General features: G+C 36.9%; 1 protein-coding gene across 1 annotated transcript in view; it reads left to right on the plus strand.

Moving 5' to 3' along the window:
• The window catches only part of ACAD11 (acyl-CoA dehydrogenase family member 11), an 88,039-nt gene that overhangs the window by 5,418 nt on the left and 60,624 nt on the right, over positions 1-21,997 (plus strand). The window contains exons 3-7 of the mRNA XM_032869689.1: positions 2,217-2,342; positions 2,949-3,110; positions 4,853-5,017; positions 19,850-19,991; positions 20,547-20,668. Coding sequence (XP_032725580.1) covers positions 2,217-2,342; positions 2,949-3,110; positions 4,853-5,017; positions 19,850-19,991; positions 20,547-20,668 — 717 coding nt within the window. The remainder of the gene's footprint in view (positions 1-2,216; positions 2,343-2,948; positions 3,111-4,852; positions 5,018-19,849; positions 19,992-20,546; positions 20,669-21,997) is intronic.

Consider the following 21,997-nt stretch of genomic DNA (forward strand, 5'->3'; position numbering starts at 1 on the left):
TCAATGCTGCTCATTTGAGATGTTTGTTCTTTGGTTACATATTTTAATTATGTTTTAAAAATTATATCTTATAACAATATCTACTCACTGAAGTATCTTAATATATTTGCTCTGACAATTCACTGATCTTTTGCTAAAAAATTTTTTTGACTATCATTTTATAGTATTCTCTAAATATTAGGCTTCATGATAATTAAAAAAGATTTGTTAAAAATTGAATCTGTTTTCAGAAACTAGCTATTATCTGTAGAATTTTATAGTTGAAAACAGGCGAGCACAGAAATCCAAGTCCTAGGAATGCCTGGGTGGCTCAGTGGGTAGAGCCTCTGCCTTTGGCTCAGGTCATGATCTCAGGATCCTGGGATCAAGCCCCGCATTGGGCTCTCTGCTCAGCGGGGAGCCTGCTTTCCCCTCTGTCTCTCTCAGCCTAACTCTCTGCCTACTTGTGATCTCTATCTGAAATAAATAAAGAAAGAAAAGAAAAAGTCCTAGAGAACATTAAAAGCACCGTGCATATATAGGTTATTATTGTAACCATGTGTAATAGGTATTTCCTAGGCCTAGCTGACTGGGTTAGGGGCATTGGAGAATAGGCTAAAGATTACATTAATGGAAAAATGCATATTCTGGCTTTCTTGGTTCCGTATCCAAGAAATTTGAAGTAACTTGGATGCTTAAGATTATAAAAAAGTTGGGTAACTTTTATTAAGTCTCAACTTGGTAAGGCTGGAGGAAAATCCCTACCTATGCCCAGAAATTTATGCCCCAATAAACAGTTCTCTTTGTCTCTCTTGATAACATTCTACCAGAAGACAGAAAATAACGTAATGCTTTCAGCCCAAAGATCTGGCTTAGTTGGCTTCAACTCCCTTTGTTTTTTCTAAGTCTGCGCTGATAAAATCAATGTTCTCACACTGCCATCCACTTTATGACTCCCTAACCCTTTTGTCTTTATACCATCCACCCACTCCCAGCACCAGGGTGATTACAAATACTTCTTTCATAACCTTTGGTTCCACTGACTTCTCTCACCTTGGTCACAGGTTTAGTCGTGTCCTTCCTCTAGTTAATCGTTATTAACTGCTGCTTTATCCCTGCTGTCAAAGTCAGCTTCATGGTTTCTCCTCCTTAGAAGTGATTAGTTACCAAGGCACCTGGGTGATGTGCAGTCAGTTGAGCATTGGACTCATGGTTTCAGCTCAGGTTGTGAGCTCAAGCCCGAGATGAGTCCCATGTCGGATTCTGTGCTCTAAGCTTAGCAAGGAGTCTGCTTAAGAATCTCCCTCTCCCCCAGCCTATCTAAAATAAATAAATTTTTAAAAAAAGGAGGGTGTTAGTCACCACTGAGTCTGGAACAGATGAGTCAGCATCACAGCTCTGCTATGAGCTGTGTCCTTAGGCCCTGGATGATAGGCCCATATATCTCTCCTGGTTGAGGAGGCCCTTCTATCTTATTTGGGTTCCTGCTTCAGTACTAGCTTGCATCCCATTGCCTCCTTTCCACCTGGTTATTCTGAGTTCCGTGGAGGATTCTCAGAATCCTTCCAGGAAGGATTCTCCTCCCACTGCTTTAAAAACAAGTACCTCTCTTGATCTTCAGGAGCTAGAGGTTTTTCCCTTCTACCAGCATTCACTGCCCTCCCATAGCACCCTGTAGCTGACTGTGCCAGAGCATCACAGTAGAGACTTGATGAGTCCCCTTGGGAGATACGAGAAAGAAAGGGAGAGAAAGAGTAAGCAAGAGTAAGCCAATGAGCAAGCAGGAAACTGCTGAAAATGAAGAGTTGTTTTTATGATATTCTGTGAAATACTGTGATCAGGAACTGTCGCCTTCATATTAACAGAGCCAAGATTAAGCCCCATGCATGTTCCTGCCCTTTAACGTAATTATCAAGGGTTTTTTTTAATGCTGGCCTCATTTATAATTGTAATAATTGCACTAAGACTACTTTTAAGGAAATCACTATCCTCTAGGTCATTTGTTGATACTGTTTCAAACTTGATTTTTAGCCTTAATGTAAGCTTGCGTATAGTTATTATACATCTATGTTTCTGGGGCATGTGGCTGGCTCAGTTGGAAGAACACACAACTATTGATCTTGGGGTCATGAGTTTGAGCCTCATGTTGAGTATAGAGATTACTAAAAAATAATTAAATTTTTAAAAAACTTAAAAATTTCTGTTTCTGATTTTTAATAACCCATCATCTTATTTAGATTGATAGAGAATTTAAAGTCCAGAAAGCTTTGTTTTCAGTTGGATTCCCTGTTCCCAAGCCTTTATTGTACTGCAGTGATCCTTCTGTCATTGGAACAGAATTTTATGTGATGGACCATGTGCAGGTAAATTAACACTTAATCTTACTTTATTTTTACTTTTGTTTTTGATTATGAAATTAGATGTTAATAAATGATAGTTTATTAATTAACATTTAGGTAATTAGTTGTAAGGGCCTAAACGTTTGTTTTAATTTAAACACAGGCAATGTGGGTGGGGTGAAATAGACCAGTAAAAAATTTAGTTGCTAGGGTGTGTTAACTTATTCTTTAATTTTCCTCTAGATGGCAATAAAGGGCTATATGTAATGGCAATAACCAAACTCCAGATGGTTGGAGGGAAGAAAAGGACAAATAGGAAATCAATCCGTTAAGAACAATAAATGCAAAGTGTTTAAAAATTTTTTTTCTTTGCAAAATGTAACTTGAGAATAGTTTTTGTCCTTTAAGTTCAACTTGGAATGTCCTTGTATTTTTCCTTTGGCACACATATTCTACTGAACCTGTTTCCCAAAGGAATGCTTTTCTAGCATATTCTACAAAGAATTGCTTTTGGTTGCAAACTGTTATCCTGATTTTTTTTCGTAGGCAATGGGGAATTATGACACAGCAAATAATTGGTATGAAAAAATTTATTTTGTCTTAAATTATTTGTTGTAATGGTTTCCGTAGGGTCGAATCTTTCGTGATTTTACAATTCCTGGAGTTAGCCCAGCAGAACGCTCAGCCATATATGTGGCCCTGATAGAAACCTTGGCTCACTTACATTCCTTAAATGTACAGTCATTGCAGCTGGAAGGATACGGTAGAGGTGCTGGATACTGCAAAAGACAGGTAATACATCCACATAAAGAGCTCCTTTTAGGGGCACCTGAGTGGCTCAGATGGCATCTGCCTTTGGCTCAGGTCATGACCCCAGGGTCCTGGGATCCAGTCCCGCATGGGGCTCCCTGCTCAGCTCCCTACTCTCCCTCTGCCTGCTGCTCCCCCTGCTTGTGCTCTTTACTCTCTCTCTCTCAAATAAATAAATAAAATATATAAATGTTTATTAAAAAAAGAGCTCCTTCTGTCAAGTTCTTGGAAACAATATTTATTATTAGTCAAAATAAAAACCCATTTTATACTTTCCTGAAACTTGGATGTAACTTCAGCCTTTATATTGGCTTGTTGTTAGCAAAAAATAATTTTATATTTTTAGATCACCTTTTTTTCAGCCTAAGCTTCTATAACTAACAACATGTACATGAATGCAAATTTGAAGCTTTTCAGCCTCTTCATTTAATTTATCAATATATTTTCCATACAGTTTCCCTTTTAAGTTAAGATATCTATTAAGCACAACTATGTGTTTAATACTTGCTGAGTACCATGTTAAATGTCAAGAAAACAGAAATAAGTTCTTCCCCTAAAGGAACTTTCGGTCATTTTTTGAGAGACCTGTACATGAATCTCATTTACATGAAACTTGAAAATAGAATAAAGGAGTATATGATCTAGTAGTAAGTGGTTTGGTGCTGATGATGAGAGCTGTTCCGTTCAGAGGGTAGATGTCAGTGCGTCTTTTCTTAGGTGGAGAAAGCTTTGTGGGAGAGATAAGTCTTGCATTATGTGTATAAGGAGATAGAAAATCTAGAGTGATAGGGGAAAGATGGTGAACATTTCAAACCAAAGGGACAGCTAGACCAGATATGTATGGGACTATTTCCCTTTTTATATATGTCTCTTCTGACTGAAGAGAGCCGGAAACCAAGATTTATAGAGTACTCACTGTATGCCAGGTCCCATGGTAGGTGAGTTACTGATCTACTCTTTTTAAATCTTTGTAGCAACCCTAAGACATAAGTATTATAACCCCCATTTTGTAGATGAGGAATATGAGGCTAATAGATATCAAATAATATATGAATAAGTGGCTTAGACATAATTTATGTCCATGTCTATATGATTCCAGAGATGAAAGTCTTTACTGCACTAAGTTGAACAGAGAAACCTTGGTGAATGTGGAGAGAACTCTTAAGCTGATAAATAATATGGTCTCAGTTGATGGAGGACTTTGAGAATAGTTTGATTTGTTTGCATGTAATTCTAAGAATAATGAAAAGTCTTCACATTCCTTATACCCAAAATACATTTAGAAGATTCTGTGGTTAATAAGAAAAGGTATTAAAATGAAAAGTAAAAACCTCTGTTCTTCTAGCCCCCATATTTCCTTTTTCAGTGATTACTTGTTTCTTGTGACCTTTCCAGAAATCTCCTATGCCTATTTATTTGTGTGTATGTGTTTGTGTGCATTCTTTTTTCTTCCACAAAATAATTGCAGAATAAAGACTAGAACCCACTTTGCTTGATTCCTATGCCAGTATTTTTTTTTCCTGATAAAAATCTAGATTGGTAAAATGAACTAGACAGAAGAGAGATTTAGATGTTTTGGGCTCATGTGAATGTCACTTATAGGCATCTGTCTTGAGCATTTAAGAATAAGACCAAATTTGACAAAATCAAATTTTATTTTAATTTTAGAATTGCTGGATCTTCTACTTTCAGCTCTTTAATTTTTCTTATTTGTATATCTTTAGGTATCAACCTGGACAGAGCAATATCGAGCTGCAGCTCATCAGGACATCCCTGCTATGAACCAACTATCTGACTGGCTAATGAAAAACTTGCCAGATAATGACAATGAAGAAAATTTGATTCATGGAGATTATAAACTAGATAACATAGTTTTTCACCCTACAGAGGTACTGTAAGCCATATTTATAATAAACTAAATAGGTCTTAGCACTTCTGATTTAGGGCACAAGTACTAAGTAGATGTTCCCCTCAGAGCTCTGAAGGAGCCCAACCCAACCTCATGGTTCCCTTACCTTCAGGACTCTCTTCACCACTCAAAACTTTTAGGAAGAGTCCTGCAGATTTTTGGGCATAGGTAGCTGCCCACCTTTAAGGCCAAGTCTAACCCTCAGGATATCTGATTTACTACTTAAACAGGATTTGGTAATTTACATGTATGTCGCTGTTTTCTTCAGAGAAGTTTTTCATCTACAAAAAATACTTATCTAGGTTCTTGCTCTTTTGGTTCATTTTCTTCTCTCATGAAGAATTTTTAATTTGGTTAATTAATTATAAGCTCAGAGGGGTGCCTGGGTGGCTTAGTTGGTTAAGCATCTGCCTTCAGCTCAGATCCTGATCCCAGGGTCCTAGGATCGAGCCCCACATCAGGCTTCCTGCTCAGCGGGGAGCCTGCATCTCCCTCTCTGATGCTCCCCCTGCTTGTGTTCCTCTGTCAAATAAATAAGTAAAATCATTAAATATACATGTATATGTATAAGCTCAGAGATGACAGAATTCCAAAAATCTCTTTTGAGGTTTTGAAAGAATTATGAGATTAATGTGACCTTGCTCTCTGTAAATGTACACAGTGTAGTCTTTATAAAGGGTACAAACAATTCAAAACTGTAACCCTCCTTCACAGAACACAGACAGTGAGACCTGGGATTGGAGGAGTATGGTGGGATGCCATTGGACATGATGCTTGGCCCTTAGAATTATGAAATTAATGTGAAAGATTTATAGTTCCTTGAATCCTACTTCTTAAAAGAGGTTTTTCTGGGTTCATTAATTTTCTCAGAATGCTAAGATGTTTTAGGGCAGGAAGAGCTGCTCTGAATTCATGTGCTAAGCTTCTGGGTTTCATGTTCTTTCCCTGTAGGAAGAGGACAGGAGAAAAATAGCATTATAAATTACATTGCTGCCATAATTCAAAGTAGTTTTATATCAAATCAAAGTTCAAACATAACATAAAGACAGGAACACATTCACCAGCAAGACAGAAAACTTTTTATAAGGAAGTCAATTTAGGTATTAAAATTATGTATATGTAATTATATATGTGGGTAAACTTTTGTTAATGGTACTGATGAATTCTGAAATAACTTTGTTAAATACGGATTAGGGGGGGCGCCTGGGTGGCTCAGTGGTTAAAGCCTCTGCCTTCGGCTCAGGTCATGATCGCAGAGTCCTGGGATCGAGCCCCGCGTCGGGCTCTCTGCTCAGTGCAGAGCCTGCTTCTCTCTCTCTCTCTCTGCCTGCCTCTCTGCCTACTTGTGTTCTCTGTCAAATAAATAAAATATTAAAAAAAAAAAAAATTAAAAAAAATAAATACGGATTAGGAAGATTAAAGAATGCTAACTAATAACCTGGAAAAATTTTAAAAGCTTATAGTTTAAAACCTAGCAGGATCAGGCCTATATTTGATCTGCATCATTTGAGTCATTAATATTTAGGAGCCTCTCTTTGAGTAAATAAGAGTTTTCTATGTGTTCTATGTACTTTTCTACTTGTTACTTAAACAAGAAAAGAAAAAGTCAGACCTAGATCTCTTGAATTTTGTGTCATCAGCCAAAATGTTTAAATTTAGGATTAGTTACAATATGCTGAAAGTAATTAGAAAACCATTTCTTGGGGTGTCTGGGTGGCTCAGTGAGTTAAAGCTTCTGCCTTCGGCTCAGGTCATGGTCCCAGGGTCCTGGGATCAAGCCCTGCATTGGGCTCCCTGCTCAGCAGGGAGCCTGCTTCCTCCTCTCTCTCTCTCTCTCTGCCTGCCTCTCTGCCTACTTGTGATCTCTGTCTGTCAAATAAATAAATAAATAAATAATCTTTTAAAAAAAAAAAAGAAAAAGAAAACCATTTCTCATAGAAGTAAAGTTGTCAAACAGGTGTCATCTTCCTTTAGAAAAGCAAAATATCCAATAGTTGGAAGAGCCATTTTTTAAAAAAGAAACAGCTGGTAGAGGCAGAGCGTGAAGCTGTTTAGCTGTAGTACTAATTTGTGACATATAGCATTATCTTTTAATGTATTAGGGTAATATGGTATCTGGTAAAATGTCTTCTACTTTCTATCAAATAAACCCATAATTAATGGTTAAATTTAATCAATTTCTGCCTCCTATAAATATTGTAGCTAATTTTTATGGAAATAACATATGATTGGCAGAGTACAAGTCAACCAGCATTGATTCATTACCAGCTATTTGCTTTGAAAGATAGGGTTGGAAAGGAACTACAGCTCTTAATGAGCTCAAAATACAAATGGAGAGAAAAAAATAATTAGCTAACAGCAAAAAAACAATAGATACCTGAGTGCTAAAGTATGTCATACTACAAGTAAACTACACGAGCAGTCAGAGGAAAGATACACTGTGGACTGGCATCAAAAGCTGTGAGATGTTAAATTTAATTTTAGTTAATAGTTTACCTTTTCTACCTCACTTTTAATTTTTATTTATTTATTTTATTTAAATAACCCTTTATTTTCTTAAGTAAACTCTACCCTCAATGTGGGGATCGAACTCATGACCCCAAGATCAAGAGTTACATGCTCTACCAACTGACCCAGCCAGGCGCCTCCCACCTCATTTTTTAGATTTCATAAGTAAATGGGAAATTTAGAGTATGTTTCTTTTTTTGTGAAGGCACTCCACAAATTGGAAAATCAGTCCTTGGACTATAGCGAGCTGAATATGTATATGTATGTGCTCACCTGTTTATATATATCCCTAGGGATAGGATTGAAAGCTTTTAAGCTTTTTATTTTTTCTTTGAGAATAAGGATTATGTTTTAATTTTTTTTTTTTTTTTTTACCTTTGCCTCTAGAGTCTGTATAGTAGATGCTCAGTAAGTGGAGATCTGCTAGACTATAACCTCCTTTAAAGCAGTGACTGTAGCATTTACGTAGCAGGTGGTTACATGTTTCTGAATAGAATCTAAGTTGAAAGAATTGATTTTTATTAATCATTATTTCTGTATCATATATTTGTGCTTAATTTTTATTCTCTAACAGTGTGACCTTAAAGCAGATACTTTAACCTCTGTGCCTCAGTTTTTATTTTAATTTGTTTTTATTGATATATAATTGACATTGTAACATATTTAGGTGTACAATACAATGATTTGATGCCTCTGCACATTGTGAAACAATCCCCACAATAAGGATTGTTTACCCCTTCACCCTATGAAGTTACATAATATGCAGTACAATATTACTGACTCTAGTCACCATGGTGTACATTGTATCCCCATGACTTATTTATTTTATGGTTGGAAGTTTGTACCACTTGACCCCCTTCTGCCACTTCACTCACATCATATACCCCCTTACCTCTGGCAACCACTAGCGTGCTCTTTTCGTGTATGAGTTTAATTATATTTGTTTTGTTTGTTCTTTTGTTTTTGTTTTGTTCTTTTCGCATATAAGTGAAATCATATGGTATTTGTCTTCCTCTGTCTGACTTAGTACACTTAGCCTTATACCGTCAAGGTCCATTCATGTTGTCACAAATGGCAAGATTTCATTCTTTTATAGGGCCAAATAGTATTCCACTGTATATATACCACATTTTATCCATCCATCCATCCATCCATCCACCCATACACCCATCCATGGATGCTTTGGTTGTTTTAGCATCTTGGCTATTGTGGACAATACTGCAGTGAACATAGGAGTGTATATATCTTTTCTGATTAATGTTTTAATTTGCTTCATATAAATATGCAGAAGTAGAATTGCTGGATCATATGCCAGTTCTCTTTCTGGTTTCTTGAGGAAACTCCATACTGTTTTTCATAGTGGCTGCACTGATCTACATTCCCACCAATAATGCCCAGAAGTTCCCTTTTCTTCGTATCCTCACCAGCACTTGTTATTTTCTGTCTTCTTAAAAATAGCCATTACGACAGGTCTGAGATGATACCTTATTGTGGTTTTGATTTGTATTTCTCTGACAATGAATGATGTTGAACATTTTTTTTCATGTGACTTTTGGCCATCTGTATGTCTTCTTTGGAAAAATTTCTATTTAGAACTTATACCTATTTTTTTAATTGACTGTACTTTTGTATTGAGTTATAGGAGTTCTTTATCTATTTTGGCTATTAACCCCGTACTCAATATATGATTTGCAGTTACATCGTCCCATTCAGGAGTTTGCCTTTTTATTTTATTGATGGTTTCCTTTGCTGTGCAAAAGGTTTTTAGTTTGATGTAGTCCCTTTTGTTTATATTTGCTTTTGTTCCCATTGCCTTGGGAATCAGTTACCAAAAAAAAAAAGTACTGCCAAGAAGAATGTCAAGGAGCCTACCACCCATGTTTTCTTCTAGGAATTCTGTGGTTTCTGGTCTTGTATTCAAGTCTTTAATTCAGTTTGAGTTAATTTATGCATGGCATAAGATAATGGTATAGTTTCTTTCTTTCTTTTTTTTTTTTTTTTTGCATGTGGCTGTCCAGTTTTCCCAATACCCTTTATTAAAGAAACTGTCTTTTCCCCATTGTATATTCTTGCTTCCTTTGTCATAAATTAATCGGCCATATACATGTGGGTTTTTTTCCTGGGCTCTTTATTCTGTTCCATTTATCCTTATGTCTGTTTTTGTGCCACTGTTTTGATTATTATAACATTATATAATTTGAAATCAGGAAGTGTGATGCTTCCAACTTTATTCTTTCTCAAGATTGCTTTAGCTCTTTGGGATCTTATATGGTTCCATAAAATTTTAGGATTCTTTGTTCTATTTCTGTGAAAAATGTCATTGGAATTTTGATAGGAATTCCATTGAATCTATAGATTACTTTGAATAATATGGATATCTTAACAATATTAATTCTTCAAATCCACGAGCACGGAATATCTTTCCATTTGTGTGTTCTTCAATTTATTTCATCGGTGTCTTATAGTTTTCATACAGGTTTTTTACCTGCTTGGTGAAATTTATTCCTAGGTATTTTATTCGTTTTGGTGCAGTCGTAAATGTAATTTTCTAAATTTCTCTTTCTGATAGTTTGTTGTTACAGCATTAAAAACATAGTATTGTATGTTGATTTTGTATCCTGCAACTTTACTGAGTTTGTTTATTCTAATAGTTTTTTTTTTTTGTAAAGTCTTACAGCATTTTCTATATAAAAAGTCCTGTTGTCCACAAATAATGACACTTTCACTTCTCCCTTCCAATTTAGATGCTTTTTAATTTCTTTTTCTTGCCTAATTGCTCTAGACTTCCAATACTGTGTTGAATAAAAGGGGCAAGAGTGGGCATCCTTGTCTTGTTCCTAATTGTTGAAGGAAGTTTTCAGCATTTTACCATTGAGCATGTTTGCTGTGGGCTTGTTACATATGGGCCTTTATTTTGAGGTACATTCACTATAATGACTTTTTTGAGAGTTTTTATTATAAATGGATGTTGAATTTTTTCAAATGTTTTTTCTGTATCTATTTAGATGATTAAATGATCATTTTCTTGATGTGGCATATAACATTGGTTTATTTGCAAGTGTCAAACCATCCTTGCATCCCTGGATTAAACCCTGCTCAATCATAATGTATGACCTTTTTAATGTACTGTTGAATTTAATTTACTAATATTTTGTGGAGGATTTTTGCATCTGTGTTCATCAGGGATATTGGCCTGTAATTTTCCTTTTTGTATGTGTGATGTCTTATCTGTTTTTGGTATTAGGGTAATGCTGGCTTTATAAAATGAGTATGGGGATACCTACCTGGCTTAGTTGGAAGAGCAGGAGATGATCTTGGAATCCTGAGTTTGAGCCCCACATTGGGTGTACAGATCACTTTAATTTTAAAAAAAATAATAATAAGTAAGTAAATAAGATTTGAAAGTATTCCCTCCTCTTCAGTTTTTTTAAAAGAGTTTTGAAGGACAGATATTTAAATCTTATTTGAATGTTTGATAGAATTCACCAGCGAAACTGTCTGGTCCTGGACTCCTATGTCTGCAATTCTGTTTCCTTCCCTAATTTTTGGTCATTATTTCTTCAAATAAGTTTTCTATCCCTATTTCTCTTTGCTCCTCCTGGGACCACTGTAATACAACTGTCATTCCACTTGATGTTGTTTTGTAGGTCCCTTAAGATATTGTCACTTTAAAAAAATTATATTTTCTGTTTTGTTTTGGGCTTCTATTTTATTTTGCGCTTCACTATCCCATCTTCTAGGTCACTGATCTTTTCTTCTGCTTCATCTAGTTTGTTGTTGAACCCCTCTTGTGCATTTTTTCAGTTCATTTATTGCATTCTTCAGCTTTGTGACTTCTGTTCAGTACTTCCTTATATTTTCCCTCTTTGTTGACATTCTTGCTATGTTCACCCATTCTTCTTAGATCAGTGAGCATCTTTATGACCATTACTTTGAACTCTTTATCAGGTAAATTACTTAATGGAATTTTATCTTGTTTTCTTATTTGAACATATTCCTTTTTCATTATTTTGCTTCATTCTCTGTCTTTGTTTCATCTTCTTTTAAAGATTTGTTTATTTACTTGAGAGGAGGGAAGGGAGAGGGAAAGAGAGAATCTCAAGCAGGCTCCCCGCTGAGCATGGAGCCCAACACAGGGCTCAATCTCACAACCCAGAAATCATGACCTAAGCAGAAATCAAGAGTCAGAGGTTTAACTGACTGAGACACTCAGGCACCACTGTCTTTGTTTCTGTGTATTAAGCATAACTACTATCCCTCCCAGTCTTAAAGGAGGGGTCACAGGAACATGGGATGTGTTTCACTCCACTGTCTGTGCAGTGTCCTGGGGGCAGTAGCCTAGCCATGACTGCCTCTCTCCTTATTTCAGCCCCATGGGGCCAAGAAATGCAAGCCCCCTGGCCACCAGAGCCAATATTCAAGGGGTGTCGCTTGTGTGAACAGCTTTGGCAGGGCCATAAAGGAGGGATGGGCCAGGATAATACTATCCACTGGATATACTGGGATGAAGCTTCAAGGGAGTACCTTGCTGGGTAGCCCACTGGCTGAGTTCAGTGAAGCAGGGCCATGTGGTAGCACAGGGTCAGAGCATGCCTGTCTGCTGGGTTTAGCAATGTGGGGCCACAGAGCAAGCAGCACTAGTAAGGTAGAGGGAGAGGGCAAAAATGGCACCTGCCAGCATCTCCATCTCCAAAGAGAGTTCAAATAGATCCCAGCCACTCCAGCAGACGCTTTAAGATTGGCCAATGAATCTCCTTCATATAAGGTCTAAGTTCTTTTCAACCTACTGCTTTTGATGGGTCCCAAGATGGGTAAATCTATCCATGAGCCTTTTAAGAGTGGAATCTGTTTCCTAGAGCCTTTTGGTTTTCCTGGATGTGAATCCTTTTGGTTTTCAAAGCCAGACATTTTGGGGGCTCATCTCTCTGGTGTAGATCCCAAGGATGGGAGTATCTGATATAGGGCTTAAACCCCTTGCTTCTCTGGGATATAGTCCATATTTATGTGATTCCCTCCTGCTTGCGGGTTGCCACACTGGAGGGTAGGATTTTTGGTGGGACTTCATCTCTACCTCTCCTACCCATCTTGCTGTAACCTGTTTTGGTTTTTTTTTAAGATTTTATTTTATTTTATCTTATTAAGATTTTATTTATTTTGACAGGGAGAGACACAGTGAGAGAGGGAGCACAAGCAGAGGGAGGGGGAGAAGTAGGCTTCACGCTGAGCCAGGAGCCCGATGCAGGGCTTGAACCCAGGGCCCTAGGATCATGACCTGAGCCAAAGGCAGATGCTTAGCGACTGAGCCACCCAGGCGCCCTTTAAGATTTTATTTTTAAGTAATCTATACACCCAGTGTGGGGCTTGAACTCACAACCCCAACATCAAGAGTTGCATTCTCTGTTGACTGAGCTAGCCAGGTACCCTTGATATAGCCTTTCTGTCCTTTATTGTGGAGGAGCTGTTCAGGTCCTTTTCAGATCATTTTCAGATAAAGTTGTTCTATATGGAGCTGAAGATTTAGTGTATCTGGGGAAGTAGATGAGTTCAGTGTCTTCCTATGCTACCATTTGAACCACTCATTTTAACTTTTTATTTTAAAATAGTTATATACTTGTAAGAAGTTGTAAAAAAAAAAAAAAAAAGTACAAAGGGGTCTTGTATACCTATCATCCTAATTCCCCAAATGGATCTCACACAACTATAAAATTATCAAAGCCAGGAAACTGACGTTGGTTGCCTTTTAAGTTGGAAAAAGAAATACCAAAATTTCAGGGTTGTTGGGAAGCTAAAGTGAAGTAATCAGTGTGGAGCAAGTAGCTGGTACCTGGCATAGCTGTGCTGAACTTGTTTCAGTTTTCTTCTTCTTTTTCTTTATTTTCTCCTCTGTTTTTCAATTTTACTTTTTTTGAAGATTGCCTATCAAGCTCTGTTCTTCATAAAACTATTAAGGTAGAAGTAAATATTTCATAATATGTACTAAGACTTAAACAGAAGTTGTAAGGGATCAAATTATAGGAGACTTTAAGTTGTACATTTCTGTAACAAGTAAGGTTTGAGGTTTTATTATTTTGTGGGGTTTTTTTTCAAAGAATAGCATGTTTAATTTTATCATCAGAAAACACAAGAAGGAAGACAAAAACAAACTTAAATGATAAACCTTCCAGGAATGTGTGTGGTAAGCCAGTAAAGGATTACTAAAGGGTATGGCAAAAGGAGAGCACATTACTCAGTTTTGTAATCCGTATTTTCCAGTTACTTGTACATAAAGTATTTGAAGTATGTTTGAGTGAGTATTTCCATAATACAACATGCTTACTGCAATGTTTAAAAGAAATCCAGCCTTCCTGAAAAATATTGTTAATTTTCTTTTTTTTTTTCAAAGATTTTGTTTATTTGACAGAGAGAGATCACAAGTAGGAAGAGAGAGAGAGAGAGAGAGAGAGAGAGAGAAGCAGGCTCCCTGCTGAGCAGAGAGCCCAATGCGGGGCTCGATCCAAGGACCCTGAGATCATGACCTGAGCCAAAGGCAGAGGCTTAACCCACTGAGCCACCCAGGCGCCCCAGTATTGTTAATTTTCTAAACATAAATCTTACCCATCTGGCAGAGAAATGTTTAAAAAGTTTAATGTGCATTTCAATTTGAAAAACAAATTTATTTAATTAGAAACAGATAAACCTAGAGATAATTCATCTGCATTAATTAATTAGTAGTCAGATGTATTTAAGATAATAAATACATGTAATCTGGTTATTCTGAAGTCCTCTATCTTGCAGCCTTTTATACATTAACTTGTGAAGAAAAAAGATTTGATATGCAAACAAAACTTGTATTTTTAATGGCTCTTCTTTTTTATTTCCCTCATTATCTCTTAAATGTTAGTGTAGGTGGGCAGAAGCATAGTTACGAAATTTAATTTTATTGCTAGGAAAGATGTAGCAGTTTGGTTTTTTCAACACCTTTACATAACAGATTTTTTTTTTTTTTTTCTCCAGAGACAGAGGGGTAGTGGCAGGGGGAAAAAGTGAGAGAAAATCTTAAGCAGGCTCCACATCCAACAGGGAGCCTGATGTGGGGCTTGAACTCATCATCCTGAGATCATGACCCGAGCTGAAATCAAGAGTCAGACGCTAGACCAACTGAACCACCCAGGCCTCCCTACATTACAGATATTTTTTAAAATACTTTTTAGTAGAGGCATCTGGATGCCTAGTCACCTAAGTGTCTGCCTTCAGCTTAGGTCATGATCCGAGGATTCTGGATCTCTGAGTTGGGCTCCCTACTCAGCAGGGAGCCTGCTTCTCCCTGTCGCCTTCCCCTCATTCATGCTTGCTCGCTCTCTCTCTTTCAAATAAAATAAGGAGGGAAGGCAAGATGGTGGAAGAGTAGGGGAACTCGTTTCATTTGGTCCCTTGAATTTAACTAAAGAACTATCAAAAAATTCTGAACACCTATGAATTCAAGCTAAGATGAAAAAAGAAATTCTGGAATTCTACAAATAGAAAAGTGACCACTTTTTGCAAGGTAGGAGGTGTGGAGAAGTGAATCTGAGGGGATATATTAGAAGATAAATGGCAGGGGAAGGGAGCCTCTGCAAGCCAGTTACAGGAAAGTGATATAGCCCCTGAGAGCAAAATTGGAACCTTTAGAAATCTGCTCCAATGAGAGATGTCCCTGCCTGAAAGCTGCTCAAGTGGTGAAGTGGGACAGAATCCTAGGTGGGACAGTATGACCTCAGGATATCTCTGGAATCACAGAAAGAATGGGGGTGCCCTAGCTGGCAGCGTTCCCAAGCATTGCAGCAGGGAAGCTGGTTATGGTCAGTGAGCCCGTGAGGGGGCTTTCAGCTTGGTTTGCCATAAGCCATGAATGGTGGCACACTTGGGCAACAGCTCTCCATGCAGGAGCCCTGCAAAGGGCAGAAAGGCCATGACACTCTACCTTTCCCTAGGAAGACCAGAGTGGGTGCATACCACAGGAGTCTGCAGAGTTTGACACACACAAAAGTGAAGACCACTCATCCCTGAGTTTACTGAAGAGAGGTGACTGTGATCTTTCAACTCCAGGGCTGGTGATCCAGGCATGGCCATTTTTATTTTCATCCCCTAGAGAGGCACAGAAAGCCTTCAGGAAACAAAACCCACTTAGAGCAACCAGAAGTGGCTTACACTGAAACTGGCTCCCTGGCAAAGGGTGGTGCAACTCCACTCAGGCAAAGACACCCGAGAATCAGCACAGGAGGCCCTTCCCCAAGAAGACCAGCTGGAAAAGCAGGTGAACACCAAGTGTATGGAACACACAGGACTGCAAAACTGCAGCACTAGGGGAAAATAGTATATAGGATTCAAGGGTTTGTTTTTTGTTTTGTTTTGTTTTTTTCATGATTCCTTTATCTTTCAGTTTAAAGTTTTCCTTTTCCTTTTCAACAGGTTTCTTATTTTATCAGATCTTTGTTTTTAAGTCTTTTTTTAACTTTCTCTTTTTTTTTTTTTTACATTTAATAGATACATTCTTCATTTTTGGCTTCCTTTTACTGTATTCAATTTTATATATATATATAAGTTTTGCTTTCTTTACAATATTGGGATTTAGTATCTTCTAACAAACAGACCAAAACACATGCAGGACCAAGTGGATCACCCTGTTTTGTCCGCCTGGGAGATTATAGTCTCTCTCTGACAGCCCACCCCCTTCTTTTTTTCTTTTCCTCTTTGGCTTCTGACTGCTTCAGATTTGTCTGGTGCATATTTCGTTTGGGTCTGGTTGATAATTTTTATTTTATCTCCTTCATCAATTCTTCTCTGGGCAAAATGACTAGAAAGAGAAATTCACAAAAAAGAACCAGAGGTAATACTTCCTGCCACACATCTAATCGATACGGATATAAGTAAAAAGCACAGCTGGAATTCAGGATAATGATACTAAAGTTACTAGCTGGGCTTGAAAAAAGCATGAAAGGCACAAGAGAATCTGTTAGTGCAGAAATGAAATCTAGACAGGCTGAAATTAAAAATGCTTTAACTGAGATGTATTCTAAATTGGATGCTATAACACCTAGGGTAAATGGGGCAGAAGAGGAAGGAAGTGACCTAGAAGATGAGTGGAGGGAAAGGAAGGAAGCTGAGGCAAAGAGAGAAAAACAACTAATGGACTATGAGAGGACGCTTTGAGAAATCAGCGATACCATGAAGCAAAATAATATTAGAATTATTGGCGTCCCTGAGGAAAGAGAAAGAAAGAGAGAGGGACATAAGGTATATTTGAACAAATCATAGCTGGGAACGTCCCTAATCTGGGAAAGAAAACAGGCATTCAAGTCCAAGAGGTAGAGAGTATATATATATGATATATATCATATTATATACATATTATATTTATATACATATATACAATATTATATACATATATATTATATATATTATATACATATATATACATATAATATATATTATATACATATATATAATATATATAATATATATAATATGTATATATATAATCAATAAAAATAGATCAACACCCAACATATAATAGTGAAGCTTGCAAATTTCAGAGATAAAGAGAAAATCCTGAAAGGAGCTTGAGACAAGAGGTTCTTAACCAACGGGGGTAGAAACATTAGGCTGGCAGCAGACCAAGCTATAATGACCTGGCAGGCCAGAAAGTGCTGGCATGATACATTCAAGGAACTAAATGAGAAAAACATGCAGCCAAAAATACTTTCAAGCAAGGCTGTCATTCAGAATGGAAGGAGACATTAAGAGCTTCCAGGGTAAACAAAAACTAAAAGAATCTGTGACCACTAAACCAGCCCTGCAAAAAATACTAAAGGGGAAACTGTAAGCAAAAAGAGAGCCCCAGTATAACAAACCAGAAAGGAACAGAGACAGTCTACAGAAAGAGGGACTTTATAAGTAATACAATGACACTAAATTCATCTCTTTCAGTAGTTCTTCTGAATCTAAATGGGCTAAATGATCCAATCAAAAGACACAGGGTATCAGATTGGATGGCAAGACACATCCATATGCTGTCTGCAACAGACTCTTCTTAGACCCAAAGACACCTCCAGATTGAAACTGAGGGCTTGAAAAACCATGTATCATGCTAATGGACATCAAAAGAAAGCTGGGGTAACAATCATCATATCAGAAAAATTAGATTTAAACCAAAGAATGTAGGGGCACCTGGTGGCTCAGTGGGTTAAAGCCTCTGCTTCGGCTCAGGTCATGATCTCAGGGTCCTGGGATTGAGCCCCGCATCAGGCTCTCTGCTCAGCAGGGAGCCTGCTCCCCGCCCGCCGCCACCGCCTGCCTCTCTGCCTACTTGTGATCTCTATCTGTCAAATAAATAAATAAAATCTTTAAAAAAAAAAAAGAATGTAATAAGAGATGAGGAAGGATACTGTGTCATACTTAAAGGGCCTATCTAACAAGAAGATCTAATAATTGCAAATATTTTTGCCCCTAAAGTGGAAGCAGCCAATTATATAGCCAATTAATAATAAAATTAAAGAAACACATGGATAATAATACATTAATAGTGGGGGGACTTCAATACCCTACTCACAACAATGGACAGATCATCTAAGCAGAAGATGAACAAGGAAACAAGGACTTCGAATGAGACGCTGGACCAGATGGACTTCACAGATACATACAGAGCATTCCATCCTAAAGCAACAGAATACATATTCTTCTCAAGTGCACATGGAACATTCTCCAGAGTGGTCACAAATCAGGTCTCAACTGATACCAAAAGATTGGGATCATCCCCTGCATATTTTCAGACCACAATGCTTTGAGACTTGACCTCAATCACAAAAGGAAATCGGGAAGGAACTCAAACACTTGGAGGTTGAAGAGCATCCTACTGAAGAATGAAAGGGTCAGCCAGGAAGTTACGGAAGAATTTTTTAAAATTATGGAAACAAATGAAAATGAAAACACAACTGTTCAAAACTTTTGTGATACAGCAAAGGCAGTCCTAAGAGGGAAGTACATAGCAATACAAGCCTTTCTCAAAAACTTAGAAAAGTCTCAAATACACAAGCTAAAGTTACACTGTAAGGAGCTGGAGAAAGAACAACAGCTCTTCCCCTGCGAAACGAAGTAGGAGAAGAGAATTAATAAAGATTAGAGCAGAAATCAATGAAGTAGAAACTAAACAGTAAAACAGATCAATGAAACTAGAAGCTGGTTCTTCAAAAGAGTTAATAAGATCGATAAACCCTTGGCCAGACTTATCAAAAAGAAAATAAATCATATAAGTAAATTAAATATGTAAATAATTTAAAAATCCTGAATGAAAGAGGAGAGATCACAGTCAACACCAAGGAAATACAAACAATCTTAAGAACATATTATGAGCAGAAGCTTTTTATCTTGATGAAGTCCCAGAAGTTCATTTTTGCTTTTGTTTCCCTTGCCTTTGGAGATGTGTCTTGAAAGAAGTTGCTGTGGCCAATGTCAAAGAGGTTACTACCTCTGTTCTCCTCTAGAATTTTGATGGATTTCTGTCTCACATTGAGACATTGAGGTCTTCCATTTAGAGTTTATCTTTGTGTATGATTTAAGAGAATGGTCAAGTTTCATTCTTCTGTATATAGCTGTCCAATTTTCCCAGCACCGTTTATTGAAGAGACTGTCTTTTTCCCATTGGATATTTTTTCCTACTTTGTTGAAGATTAGTTGACCATAGAGTTGAGAGTCCATATCTGGGCTTTCTGTTTTGTTCCATTGATCTATCTGTCTGTTTTTGTGCCAGTACCATGCTGTCTTGGTGATCACAGCTTTATAATATAGCTTGAAATCAGGCAAGTTGGTAGGGCCACTTTGGAAAACAGTGTGGAGGTTCCTCAAAAAGTTAAAAATAGAGTTACCCTATGACCCAGCAATTGTAGATGCTTAAGCAACTGAGCCACCCAGGTGTCCTGAGAGCAAACTTTAAACTGTGCATGACATGACATAGATGCTTAAATTATAAGTAATTATTAGAATTTCTTCTTTACCACAGTTAACCCTCAGTTGAGCAGTTTCAGCTGCTTTAGTTTCCTCTCATTAGCAGAGATACTAGTGGAATGTAAAGTAAAATGCAGGATAACTGATGGCCAATAATGGAGCCAGCAGACTTGGCTCTACATATTCCAGACTAATTAGTTATTTGTTAATTAAGATGTGCCATTGCAAGTAAAGACTATAAACTATGTAAACTAAGATTTGCTTTTGATAGAGAATAGGATTTCACTTATTTCCCTGTTTTCGTTTTGTATTAAATATGTTAAAACCTTTTTATTTTTAATTGCAGTCTCGAGTTATAGCTATACTGGATTGGGAGCTTTCAACTATTGGTCATCCTTTGTCAGACTTAGCTCATCTCTCCCTATTCTACTTTTGGCCAAGGACTGTTCCAAAGATAAATCAAAATTCTTACTTTCAAGAAAATATAGGTATGAAACCGTAATGTTGCCTAAATTGCTATTAATATAAAATTATATTTATTCTTCATAATTAAAAGGTAAGATTATATTGCCATTTTAGATACGTAGCTTTTATTTGTTTCTTGAAATGTTTCTTTTTTTTTTTTTTTAAGACTTTATTTGAGAGAGAGAGAAAGAATGCATGTGCACGAGCAGGGGGAGGGACAGTGGGAGAGGGAGAAACAGGGCTCCTGCTAAGCAAAGAGACCAACTCAGGACTTGATCCTAGGACCCTGGGATCATTACCTGAGCTGAAGGCAGATGGTTAACTGACTGAGCCACCCAGGCACTCCTCTGAAATGTTTCTAATTCATTTTATTCTTGATTTTTCTGAACAACAGCTTTTACTTTTAGTAATTATGATAAAATATAGCCCTTTATATATATATATCATTCTTTTAGAAAACAACATTCAGAACATGTTTGTTATGTGTATCAGTTTTATGTACACATGTAGTATTATTACATTTGAAACATTCACCATGATATCTTTATTAAATTTTATAGTATGTGCTGTTTTTATAGGGATACCATCAATAGAAGAACTGATTTCAATATATTGCCGCTGCAGGGGAATTGATTCTATTCTCCCTAACTGGAATTTCTTTCTTGCCCTTGCATATTTTAAAATGGCTGGAATAGCACAGGTAAATGATTGGTCTCAACTTATGTTTCACCACTATTTAGTAATGTACTATTCATGATATTTTCTGGTCTTCAGGAGTTTTATGTTCTTTTTCCTTAGATCATTTTGCTTTGGATAATGACAAATACCAGGCCTGGGTGAATATGAATCCAGACTTTACAGAATAGGAATTTGGCAAAGGCAAAAAATTGAGTAGCAAAATGTGTTATCATTTTTTGGTATGATAAACTTAATAGTGGAAGGAAGAAAGAAAGAAATAAAGATAAAAAGAAAAAAGCATATGAAGATTTGTTATTTCCTGAATATCCAATTTAAGAAAGAGCTAAAATCTTTTAATAATGTCTGCTCCAAACTATAAAACCATTTATTAACCAGTACTGATGATGAGGAAAGAAATACTTTTGCATGTCCCAAAGTCTAGCACTGTACCTAGATCATAGTAGCCTCTTAATATATATTTTTGAGAGAATAGATGAGTAAAATTTTCTGTTTTCTAACAATGTTAGAATCACACAAATTACGTGACTAATTTTAAGAGGAAATCGAGCATAAATTCAGTTTTTTAAAATCTAAAATGTGTTCTTTTTTTCTTTTTTCTTTTTTTTTTTTAGCAGGGGAGGGGCAGAGGGAGAGGGAGAAAAAGCATCTTAGGCAGGCTCTACTCCCAACACAGAGCCTGCCCTAGGGCTCAATCTCACAATCCTAACTAAGATCATGGCGTGAGCCAAAATCAAAATTCCAGTGCTTAACCAACTGAGCCACCCAGGTGCCCCTAAAGTGTATTCTTCTTTATACTGATTTAGTTTACATGTGCTTTGAACCTCGGGAGTTTATTTAAGAAATTGAGATGCTTCATCAGTGACAAAGGGCCAGGGCTTGGAAGAATAAGCCAGTAAGAGATTTTAGAAACAAAAAAGAATGTAAAAGGATTAAGGTGTTTTTTTCCTTGTCTTCTGAGTCCATGCTATCCATGACCAATTGAAATGTCTTCTGGATATAGTTGTATTACATCTCATCCTGTATTTTAGAATCACGTTAATTGTGTTGGTTGGATGGGTTCCTCAAAAGAGGGTTCATGGTATGTTTTTTATATTTGTCAGTTTCCACAAATCAGATACCAAATGGGTTTTGAACTTAAAATGGATTTTCATTTCAAACAAAAGTTTTACTTGCATTATGTTAAAATTAATATGTATGTGATAGACTATATGTGGTAACAGGGATGATCATAAACATTGCATTCTAACTACAAATATGAAATTGGAAATGATGGAAGGAGTGTTAGAGTGTCTTATTGCATAAAGAATTACATGAAGAAATAAAACTAATG

Source organism: Lontra canadensis, unplaced genomic scaffold (assembly GCF_010015895.1).
Source record: "Lontra canadensis isolate GAN:19392208 unplaced genomic scaffold, GSC_riverotter_1.0 scaffold38, whole genome shotgun sequence".
NCBI lineage: Eukaryota > Metazoa > Chordata > Mammalia > Carnivora > Mustelidae > Lontra > Lontra canadensis.